Source organism: Primulina huaijiensis, chromosome 8, assembly GCF_012295235.1.
Source record: "Primulina huaijiensis isolate GDHJ02 chromosome 8, ASM1229523v2, whole genome shotgun sequence".
Classification (NCBI taxonomy): domain Eukaryota; kingdom Viridiplantae; phylum Streptophyta; class Magnoliopsida; order Lamiales; family Gesneriaceae; genus Primulina; species Primulina huaijiensis.
The window spans coordinates 17,837,552-17,849,497 of NC_133313.1; the positions used below are offsets into that span (position 1 = coordinate 17,837,552).

An 11,946-nucleotide genomic window follows, 5' to 3' on the forward strand; every position below is an offset into this window, starting at 1 on the left:
TGAATATGTAAAACCATGAACAATATATTCTTGATTAATCTAAGGCCATGGTATCTAGTCAGCAATAAATAATCTTGCTCCACATAGACTATCATGGAAATTTTTGGGAAGCATTTATACAAGCTACTGATGGAACAGAATAACATATCAATGTTATTTAGCCCCAGAGTTTATCAACCGCGACATTTTAAGTTTCCTGGGATAAATAACACAGACTCACCAATTTAAGACAGATAAAAATAACTTTCGTAATCGATCCACCAGATTAGTTTTATGGACACAAACGTCCTGGACAAGACCACCGAGGGCGAAAGGGGAGACAATCAACACTTGCTTGAAGCCGTCCTGCATTTAAATCCATTGATTTTATAATGAGAAGAAGAGTTGCAAGTACTGCAGGGAAAATAGAAATTTTAAATGGAAATGAGATTTAAGCAAATAAATTTGGAATTTCAAATTCCATTGTTTATGTTGGTAACAGTTGAGAAATAGCATTTAAGAATCCATTGGTGGTTCAAAAAAAATTGAATTTGAAGGCAAAATTGGAAAACGAAATTTTTTAATTCCTAATTCCATTTTCATTTACTTTCCAATCTAAACCACTTCAAATCCACCAATTTTATTGTGATGAATTTGAACTAGTTTAAACAATTCTTTCAAATCCTGATCGTATTATCAAATTCCATTTTTCTAAATAGATAGAAATAATATTTAAAATCCCAAATCTTCTCAAATACATGAATATAGACAGCAGTAAAATTTAGTCCAAGTTATAGATTATAATAAAATAAGTACTGCCACTGCAATGTGAAAATTTATTTAACTCCTCCCACTACGTCTGTTGTCACTTAAATATGTAATACTATTAAATTAAAAAACTTAAAATAATACCTCGAAAAGGTTCGAGGAATCTTATCAGAGTCCTCTTGCACATTTCCATCGGTCAACAAATTATTTCCAGAAGCCAGAGAATCTGCAATCTCCTTGAGACCCTGTGAGTATTCAGGAATACGTGAAACGGAAGAGCTTAAATTTATACTAAAGATACGAATAGATTGACTTGAGTAATAGAAATTATACAAAAATTATCAAGATGTGGACCTTGCATCTTAAATAGAAACAACTGTATTTTTAAAAAAACGAAATTTCACCCAGAAATATAGTTGAGGCGCTCAGACATAAATTTGGGCAGTCTCTAATCATGTGTTAGATTTGAATCAACTTAATCCTTTAAATTGTCTCCCTTTTCCCTTTTCCTTTTTCCTTTGAACATAAGCAGATGCAAATGGTCACTTCGACACAATATTCAAAAGCAGAAACATTAATATACATATTAACAATTTTCACGGTGTTCACATTTCATTGCAAATGGGAGTGAATTATTTGTTTAACATTGCCTTTCTGTTTTTCAAAGTGGCAACAGAAAATAGATGAGGTACCATTAGACTTGGGGCTGAGTTTCCAGAAAGTTTAAACTGATCCTGCAAAAAAATAACGAAAAGATGATTAACCGGTAGTATAAGATGATAAACATACATCACCAAAAGAAAATGAAAATTCCTAAAGTAATAAGTTTAGCCCATTTTAATCGGGGTATACAATCTGAATTAGACAGCATACAATCAACTGCGTAGCATATAAGAGAAGTAATAAATCCGAACCTGAAGCAAATCAGGTATTTTCATCTTTCTTCCATTGACAATGCTACACAGGTACATAACCCCAGCATTTGCAAGGTCCTATGATATATGCAAGGATGCACAATCAAACACTCATAATAATTGCTAGGGTCTTGAGAAATTAATGTTGTACTTTGAAAGTTTTTGTACAATAAAAGTATTTGAACTTTTGAAGAGGTTATGAAGTAATGGAAGCTTATTCATATGATATAAATGAAATGTAAAAGTTAATTAACCTGTTTGCCTTCCAACGAGAGTAACTTGCCATCCTGCAATTTAGTATTTACTATGAGAAAAAGGACAGACAAGGAAATTGTATGATACGTTTATTATCCAGAAAACCAAAAATGATGTTTGCAATAAGCAGTCAAAGTTATTCACAATTACGAGACTAATTTAAAATAAGCGAAGAACATCCAATAAGTCAAATACACATCTAAAGCATCCTGCCAAAAATTAAGGTCCCAAGTTGTTCCAAAAAATACATACCGAGGTCTCAAGAATTCACAAACAAAGGTTATACCCGCAGCCAATTTAAACTTGCAACCGCGTGATAATCTAAAGCAGGATGCATTCGAATAGGACATGTTGCAACTGTTTGGCAATTTAGGCTCTTGCTGTGGGCACAAGTTAAACTCTAATAATGAAACTAAAACAAGTCAAAGGAAGATTCAAAGAAGCATCCTTAACCAAACTTTTTCTGCATCAGGTTCTACTCAATTGTTCAAATAAAAAATGTAGGCTATCCTCCCTTTTACCTTATATATAAATTAGTCCCAAACTAGAAAAAGAAAAAGAAAAACAGAACCAACCCTCTCCTACATAGCACCCTCTTGTGCCTTACTTCTTTGCAAAGAAAGAACCGAGTAAAGAAAAACAACTGCTGAAGACAACAGCAAGCGAAGAGGTCAACAATGGCTATGAGGTGGTAATGTAGAAAATAATGATGGGTTATGGCAGATAGGTGGTTGAGATACCAAGCAGCAACTTTGTGTAAAGAAATCAGGTAATTGAAAAAAAAGTTTGAAACAGTGACTAGCTAGGACAAGGGCAGAAATGAAACTCAGCGCAGTGGTTGCTCTGCGCTGCTCATGTCATAAGAAATCCACGAGAATGCAGAAAAAACATTAAAAAAATCAATAAAGGATCCTTTAGCAGTTTAAAAAATAATCTTTTATAACTTAATATTATACATGTGATATTTGCATTACTTGAATCTTTAATTAAATATTATCAGAAATGCATATTATTAATTATTATTGTATTTCTGTATACCAATTTCTTAGACTGACATACAGATTGTTCTAATAAACAGCAGTGCATGATTACATGGAATTCAAGGAAAGGGCATAAGCCTGCTCCTCAGAGGAGCAATTTGCTCAAGTCATTTTCAGAAACATTCACAACTTCCAAAATCTCTCATTTATGTTGCTTCTTATAAAAATTTAGCATTTTTCAAGTGCATAGGTTTCACGATGAACTACCATACCAAATACAGAACCTCCATCTTATGACTTCTTACCAAATGATTTAACATAAGAAGATTAAACTATAAGAAATGAAAATGCATACCATATAAAATAATTAAGAATTTTATATGATATAACCTACCAAACCAGAAACCATCCTCTGCAATTCATCCAAATCAAACCCAATTTGAGAAACATCACCACGTACATCATTAACCTGTTTCACATGTTATTTAAAAAAACAATTATTCTGAATGATTTTCAAATCAAAACATATTTCTTAGGCTTGCTATTCCAACATGCTGATAACTCAGGTTGTGCCAAAATGAGATAAGAGCAAATTATACCTTCAGAGGTAAACTACACCCGAATCAAATGACAAATATATCATGTCACACATTTTAGGGATATAACTTTGAGGTTGACACAACAAAGCTAAAATTATTGCACTTAAAATATACCTCATTCCTAATTAATTTGGATATCTCTACTTGCTCATCCAGTTTCCCATCCAAGTTCTCGATTCTCTGTGTCAAGTGTCTTTTGGCCGCCTGATCAGAGATAATGAATGAAAAATCATGATATAACGAAATTCCCTTTGTTAAGAAGTTCCCGTCATCCGTATAAAATCAAATTTTTAAGGAAGTTCCATCGTTCCCATCATTCATATAAAATCATATTATTAAGGAAGTTCCGTCGTTGACGTTGATTATAAAAAACTAAAATTCCTTTTGGGAGCGGATCAGTCTTTAAAACGAAATCACTAAATAATTTTTGAAATCGACTTTTATCATAATAAAGTATAGTAACCCAATCCGATAGCATGCAGCTTTGTTTCCTAGCACATTTACAGGAAAAAAAATTAACTTCTGTTACATAAAAACTACGTATTGCAGTTCAGGTTTCAAAATAAAATAAACAAAAATTATAAAAAGACAACAAAGTTGCTTATTGAGTTTCGAAATCAGTATACTCAACTAATCAAGAAATAACAGATACTTACTGCAAGGGCCTCCGTCACATGATCTAAATGTTTTGTCAAGTTGGAAACAGCATTTGCCATATTTTGTTTGGTTACATACATCAGGTCTGAGAATGAAAGACCCTACCAAAAGAAGAATTAGCAGGGGGGGTCAAAACTCGCAAAAGAAAAAAGTACACCAATTGAATAAAAGCAGCATAAAATAAGAATATTTAAGAATGCTCCAATTCAACAAAATGAGTATAATGAAAAGCGTTTCTACCTTCCACCACATATATCCGTAACCCACAGCTCCCAAAGCAGCTGCTGGCACTATTAGAGCCGTTAAGTTACCTGTGAAAAGGAAAAGGAGAGGGAATCACTTAAACAGCCATAAATTTAACAGTCTCGCATAAACAAGAAATACGAACTTTGTCCAGAACTTCCATTAAGAACAGTAATCTGCCTAGACGAGGCCAGCTGCCGAACCTCCATGGCTAGCCTACGAACCTATAAAACAATTAACCGCATAAGAATTAATCAGTTTAATATAAAAGCAAAAGGTTATCCACCTTTACAGATCCAAAGTTCGATATTTTTGTTCAAAGGTATAAGATTACACAAAAACAAGCAAATCTATACCATGCCATGCTAGCGACTTTTTTTTTACAAATAACTAATATACAACAGGCAGAGAGATATCCCCCCACGCCCAAAGCTAGCCACCTCACTAGAAAGCATCAAGAAAAATTCTCACATAACAATTAAATAGGAGTGGCATCAAAGTAACAATGATAGAATTCTCTTTTTGTTTTACTCAAGAAGGAAATCCAAAGCAATTCGATCAGGACATAAGAGTAGACCAATTGTGTAAACTGACTTGAGTTTAAAAAATAAAAAAACAGTAGAATATCTTTTTGACTAATCCCTAATCAGTTATGGTATACCTGGCTAGCAACTGCATCAGAATCCCCTTCTGATTCCCCCGATTTCTCCAGCCCCTTAACTAGATTCTGCCAAACACAAGCCAAAAGATCTTTGAAAACAACTAAGGGAAAATTTGTCAAATGTAGACATTACAAGACATGCATAGTGAACATATTGCAGCACAAGGTAGTTTACCATAAAAGACATTTCAAAACAACACACTAACACCGACATTTCAAAACAACACAATAACACCGTGAAATTATGATATAACAGTCTTATCACTTAATTGGACACCAATTTGCATCCCAAGAATGATAAATGACTATGAGAGGCCTCAGGCCAGCATTATTAACAAATGGAAAGTTTCTCTAATCATTCAATATCTTCACAATTGCACAGATGTGACAAAGAAAATTGAAGTTTGCTGGATGCTATCAGGAAAAAGGACATTAATCAAATTGTGCGTGTGAAATACTCCCAATTGAAACATCTTATTGGACACCTCGAGATCTCTGGGAGAAGGCTTGAGCATTAAAGTACCTAAGAGTTATTGGTGCTGAATTTCCAGACGGGACGCCTTTCGTTAACAATTCTAAACCGTTTCAAAAGCTAGGTACTGTAACAACTATCTACAAATCCAGTCAAATGTAATAATGACTAGATATAAGAGATCAGAAACTGGTGACATATCTAAATCGGTATCTTTCTAATTCTCCAACAATTATACAAGTGGTTCACAAAAATTATAACGAGATTCACAAATTTTTTCCACTCAACATAAAGGCAATGCAACTCCACGACAGAAAAATTACGCTCCTGGCTTACACAAGCTCAATAAGATAAATGAAGAGATTGATTTCAAATAATACAAACCTGTATACAGCTGAATGCAGAATACAAAAGGAGGTAGAAGATCAAGTACCTGCAGTTCACCCAATATATCTGATAATTTCCCGTTCCTCATCAGTATCGTTCCCGTATAACCTAATTGCACCAAATAAAAGCAAGCAAAACTCTCACAAAAAGTCGGATCAAACTCAAAACATCAAAAATACAATAACGAAACACGCATAAACAAGCAGAATCTAAAGATACCTGCTCCAACGATGAAGAGTATCCTCGAAATTCCTATCCCAGCCTGCATAGCCATCGCTGAACGATCCGCAGTAATCGAGTTCAAAGAAGATAGTATTTTGCGGGTCAAGAATCGTCGTTGTTAAGGGCTTGATGAACTTTTAACGTGGCGTGGGACGGCACTATCCCGTTTTAGTAACATGAGCTAAATATATAAAATTAATTTATTGGGCTAAATCCTTTTGGGTTGAGTTTGCATTTGGGCTTAACCCGATTAAAATAGATTGGCCCAATAGCAACTGATGTTACTAAAAAAATAAGGATTATCATGTTCATACAATAATTATCATAATAGTAATTATAATGATGATAATTAATGGCAATAAGAACGTTTTACAAAAATCGTATATAAATAATTTTAATTTTTTTCTAAATATTTTTTAAAAATGAATTGGCAAATCTAATTTATGAGTGAAATATTATATTTTAATAAAATTAATTTTTTTCGTTAAAAATAGTTAAAATTTGCGCATGTAAAAGTATTTTAATTTTAATTAGTAAGTGTTTAAGACACCAGAGAAGGATTTTAATATATACTAAAAACTGACATTCACACTGTGTGTGAGAGACAATTTTATATTTTAACTATTTGATTTAATTATGATATTTTTATAAAATTACAATGTAGAATAACAATATATACACTCTATTTCGTGTTATCTATCATTCAGTGTAAAATTTATTCTTGGAATACAAATAACAGAAACTCTTACTTTAAAGGAATTAATTTCCTAAATGAAACATAAGATTCAATGGTGTTATTGACAAGGGTATCCACGAAATTATCAAACGTCACTATAATAACAGCTAATAAAATACACGATTTGGTGGATAGTTAAAGAAATGTCGGGCTCAATATATGCGAAAGTACAAATCGAAGCAGCATATCAGAGGATTAAACCTTGTGCTGGAGCAGGTTTGGAAGGCTGCTGCTCTCCAGAATCAGAGACTTTACGCGACTCAGGTGAATGAACTTGAGTAAAGTCATCTGCCATGCTTCTTCTTCGTTCATCTTCAGCATTTCCCACTTTCTCCTTGGTCATTTGGCCTACTTCCCCCACTGCTTTAGTGACTTTGTTAAAAGCGCCGGTCACCCATGTAGCACCAGTAAGCACGTACCTGTTCTTCATAATTGCGGATCCAGCATTGCTAACGGTTTGCTCAGCAACGGTAAATGCAGATTTTGCTTTCTCAGAAACTTGAAGTTTGTCATCTACTTCCCGAACTTTATCGTTAACTATTGATGTACCAATACTTATCTTCTCAGACAGTCCGGTCTTCTTATCAAATGAAGCAACTTTAGCACTGGCTGTAGAAGTCAATTGATGCTTCTCATCAAATGCCTTTGCTTTGTTAACAGACTCTTTGCCTAAGTTATAACCCTTCGCAAGCATGCTGCTAACAACATCCTCAGCCTTTCGCAAAGCAGATTCGGGACCACCTTCAGTTTTCTTATCAGATGGCTGTACAGTTGAAGGCAACATCGAGTAAGAAAGACCCTCAAGTGTAAACATATACTATGTCAAAAATTTATCACCTGAGGTGGTGCAGAAGCAGCAGGAGGAAGTGTGTAATCTGGATCCAGAGTAACTGTTACAGTCATATCAACGATTGTAGCCCCCTGAGAGTAATTTGAAAAAAATCGGTCAGATGAGATTTCTGATTGTCAACACAAGACAAATTGGAACAAGAAAATTGCTCTCCAAAAAAGCATGGATGAAGACTTATCCATTGCCTCTAATTAAAGTTTGATTTTAACATTTCGCTTAGGATAATCCACTATGAAATGGAGGAAGCTTGCTTTGCAAATTGCAATACATATAAATAAACTTGAGTAAACCTAAATTGACCAATGAGAACCAGAAGTTCACAACCAAAACATAAATGTGATCAAAGAAATTATCGCTATTACATATTTATCCAATGAAATCATGAAACTTCGATCTACTAAATTTTACCAGAAAGATAGCTTCGCTTGAAATTATAAACACTATTCTTAACGCTCCAGTATTTGTTTCTCAATCAGGACCGGACAAGAATGACCAACCATGAAAAAATAACAAATTTGAAAACGGGAAATAGCCCAAAATACTGGAAGTATAAAGAATAGGCTGAAGAATGAACCAAAAGAATCAAATATAGAAAACTTAGAAAAATTACCGAAAGAAGAACCGCTGTCTCTGCTCCTTGTGCATCCTTGAAGGTCACAAAAGCGATTTGTGATCGCTCTGTATCACTGAACGAGCCAAAAAGAAAATTTATAATTGTCGATATGAGAAAGCAGGAACAATTTTTATGGAAAGCAGAGAAGAGGAAACATTAAACAAGAGAGCAAACCTTCGCATTTCAACATAATGAATATCACCGGAGAAAGAAAAGAACTCTTTGACATCACGTTCAGATGCTCCAAGAGAGAGATGGCAGACCTTGACAGTTGTTATCTATCGCATAAAAATGAAGTAAACATTGTCAAGTCGATAAAATTTCAGCCATGTTTGATTCATAGAAAAGGGAATACTTATACACGAGAACAGCATTCTGCACCAACACTATACACAACACTGTATGCATTTTCCCATAAAGATTTACCATGGGTGGATTTTGGTATGCATGCAAAAGGACAGGGTTCATCAATCAGAGGACTCATTTTTCAGTATATCGTCAGTACAAATTTAGCATAAAAGCTATCATGGTAAAACTATCTATTCTTTTCTCCAAATCTAATGCTGAACACGATCATGGGTAATGTATCATATGTAGAGGTCGAAATATAGATGCTTGACCTGTACATGGGTGAATCAATGAATGTGAGTAAATCGAACCAACCCGATTATCCCAAAAAACAAAATGTATATGTTATCAATAGATAAGAGTGACTACTGACTCCATCAAAGAATTTATAATTTTGGTTGATTTACTAATCCATTCACTCCACATAAACAAACTGGAACCACTATTCCTTTTTTATTTATACGAGCACCATCCAGTTAAACAATTGTACAAACGCCAATAGAATATGCATAAACATAGATATAAGTACCCATTCCTTACACATTTGTGCCAATGCCATTTATATATGTACACAAACACACACCCAAAGGACATTCATATGCAGGTACATAATGCAAGCATACAAATGTTTCTCGAAAGCTGATCATAAACATTTTAAAGTAACGAAAACTACAATGAATGTTCGGTTTATCATTGCCTTTATTTTTTGGAATGGTTATATAAAAAAGAAAAGGGTAATTTGAGCAAGATAAAAACAGGCCATTGCTTTATTCAAAGTACACAATTGTTCATTCATATTCTCATAATCCTCGGTCAAAATTCACTCGATATCCATCAAAAGAGTAAAAGTTGAACCAACTCCTCAAAGTTTAGAAACTTCAAAACCCACATAACCGGTATTCTCCGCTAAAGTCATCAGATCTGAATCTAAAACGCATAACAAAAGAACTTGATAACAAACCTAGGTGACCATAACTGCAAATGCATCACAAAAATTAAAACTTGCGACTAAGATCATGCATTCTGATAACCATGGAAGGAATAATATTTAAAAAATGAAGGCACCAGGAACATTCTTATGTACAATATCTAAGGTATCATTTGGCTCGTGGGATGAGACGATGAAGGATTATAAATCATACATGGATAATTCAATTGTTTATAACTCTAATCTTTCTAGAATTTGATTCAAAAAGTGGGTGAAACGAAGATGTTAATGCCTCATCTTTCGCACAATATGGTGCCAAATCACATTTGATTTTTTTAAAAAAAGAATGGCACAGTACAAGGGCAAAGTTTACATTTTTATATAAATTACATCAAGAAATCTAATGTTCGACCTACCCCTGCCTGTCATATGATCCAATCTCAACCAAGGTGAAAGCATCTCCCAATTTTGAAAATGCTTACCTTCCTCACACGTGAATTGCTGGCTTGTGTTCACAAGTCATAAGCGTGATTAACTATATCTTTTAAAAATATTAAAAGAATCGAATTTGATATCTCCGGCTAAGGAAAATACGCAACAACGCTAAAAAAAATTCATATAATCCCGCAGCAGAAAAGAGATTACCAATTCACAAAAATCAATACAGATCAAATATTTCATCAGATTCAACACCAATCCATCAGAAAGCCAAAAAACAACATAACACGAGCAAAAATAACACCAGAAACTCGAGTCATTCACAAGCGTAAAAAATAAGCATCCGATATACACCACTCACCGACATGAGGCGAGTCTTTCCAAGAACGTGAATTGTGAAAAAATCATTGAACACATATATGAATAATATTGAAACATTAGAAACGACGGCGTTGACGGTTTATATGGGCAGTCTCCTTAGCCTCGAGATATTTTTTTAATTATATTAAGATTTTAATCTAAGTGATATGTAATTTAATGGATAAAATTTTTATTTTTTTATATATTAAGTGGTAGGTTTAATTTTTACTTGGATTTTTTTATTTTCATTATTTATTTATTTATTTTTTAATTTATATATCAAAATTGTATTATAGTCATTCACTATTTCATATAAATATATTTTGATCATCATTTAAATTTAAACTAAATGAATCGTCGATGCACTAGTATAATCTATTAAAGTTGAGGACATGATAGTAATCCCCTAAGAAGGACACCAATTTTTTCTTCCAATTTTACCCTTATATGATACTAATATTACACTTTTGTTTTTTGTTTTTTTAAAATTTCACCACACACTTTTATTTTTATTTTTTTTATTTTAACAATTCAAATATCAATTTAGTCCATCTATAATTTATCAAATTTCATTTTAAGCCATCAATAATGATAAAAATGAATGTATACACACACATCGTATATACACAATAACTAGTATATATATATGCCAGCGTCGCATGCACGTTCCGTCCACACACTATTCGTGGAATTTTTGGCTGTCTGTTTTTATTTTAAAAATTATATTTTTATTTTATTGAAGTTAGGGTAAATAAGAAGTCAAATTATTTTACTGTATACTAACTAGTAACAATAAATCACCTATTAGTGTTGTTTGTCATTTCACCTTTTTTTTTAAGAAAACGTTTCACCTTATTTGTTTGTGAATAATTTTCCATAATCAAATATAATTTTTGTTTCCAAAAAAAAAGAAGATAATTTTGTTTTTGCTATATAAATTTATACACTTTTCTGTTTGTTGCCATATAACTAAAATTTGGTAAATATTTTATAGTCTGAACTCGCGCTAGGCACTTTAAAGCCCAACTTGACAAATACATAAGTACGATTTTGTGCTCGGTACCTTAAAGTCCAGCACTGCTGACAAATACATAAGTCTGGCATCGCGCTCGACACCAACACAGTTTGCCAAATACATAACTTCGAGCTCGCGTTCGATATCTTAAAGCCCAACAAAGCTTGTCAAATACATAATTTCGATCTCGCGTTCGACACCTTAAATCCCAACACAGCTTGACAAATACATAGGTCTGACCTCGTTCTTGGAACTTAGTAATATTTCATCATATCTTACTCATGTTCAATTAAACTCTGAGCAGGCTCTGCTCGAGCAAAAATTTCAACACTTAGCAAAATTTCATCATATTTTACTGATGTTCAATTCACACTGAGTAGAGGTACTGCTCAGGAAAAGGTTTAAACACTTAGAAAAATTTCATCATATTTTACTTGTGTTCAATTGAACCACGAGTAGAATACTTGCTTGGACGAAGGATTCTATTATTGGAAGAAGCTCACGAAAATACTGGAAATTTT

General features: G+C 33.3%; 2 protein-coding genes across 3 annotated transcripts; both read right to left on the minus strand.

Moving 5' to 3' along the window:
- Nucleotides 1-6,289, minus strand: LOC140982687 (uncharacterized). The gene is made up of 13 exons (XM_073449334.1): nt 6,135-6,289; nt 5,962-6,023; nt 5,057-5,122; nt 4,541-4,619; nt 4,393-4,463; nt 4,152-4,253; nt 3,610-3,699; nt 3,291-3,365; nt 1,916-1,948; nt 1,662-1,739; nt 1,440-1,481; nt 892-992; nt 1-345 (listed from the first exon to the last, which is right to left on the minus strand). Exons 1-13 carry the CDS (start codon nt 6,187-6,189, stop codon nt 324-326), a joined length of 876 nt encoding a protein of 291 aa, XP_073305435.1. The 5' UTR covers nt 6,190-6,289; the 3' UTR covers nt 1-323.
- Nucleotides 6,290-6,918: 629 nt separating this feature from the next.
- Nucleotides 6,919-10,546, minus strand: LOC140982679 (binding partner of ACD11 1-like). Of its 2 annotated transcripts, none has more exons than XM_073449320.1 (5): nt 10,412-10,546; nt 8,511-8,614; nt 8,334-8,409; nt 7,711-7,794; nt 6,919-7,636 (listed from the first exon to the last, which is right to left on the minus strand). In XM_073449320.1, exons 1-5 carry the CDS (start codon nt 10,415-10,417, stop codon nt 7,061-7,063), a joined length of 846 nt encoding a protein of 281 aa, XP_073305421.1. In that variant the 5' UTR covers nt 10,418-10,546; the 3' UTR covers nt 6,919-7,060. The 2 variants fall into 2 exon arrangements, with proteins under 2 accessions (XP_073305421.1, XP_073305422.1); XM_073449321.1 differs by lacking the exon at nt 10,412-10,546 and adding an exon at nt 10,095-10,383.
- Between the last annotated feature and the right edge of the window lie 1,400 nt (nt 10,547-11,946).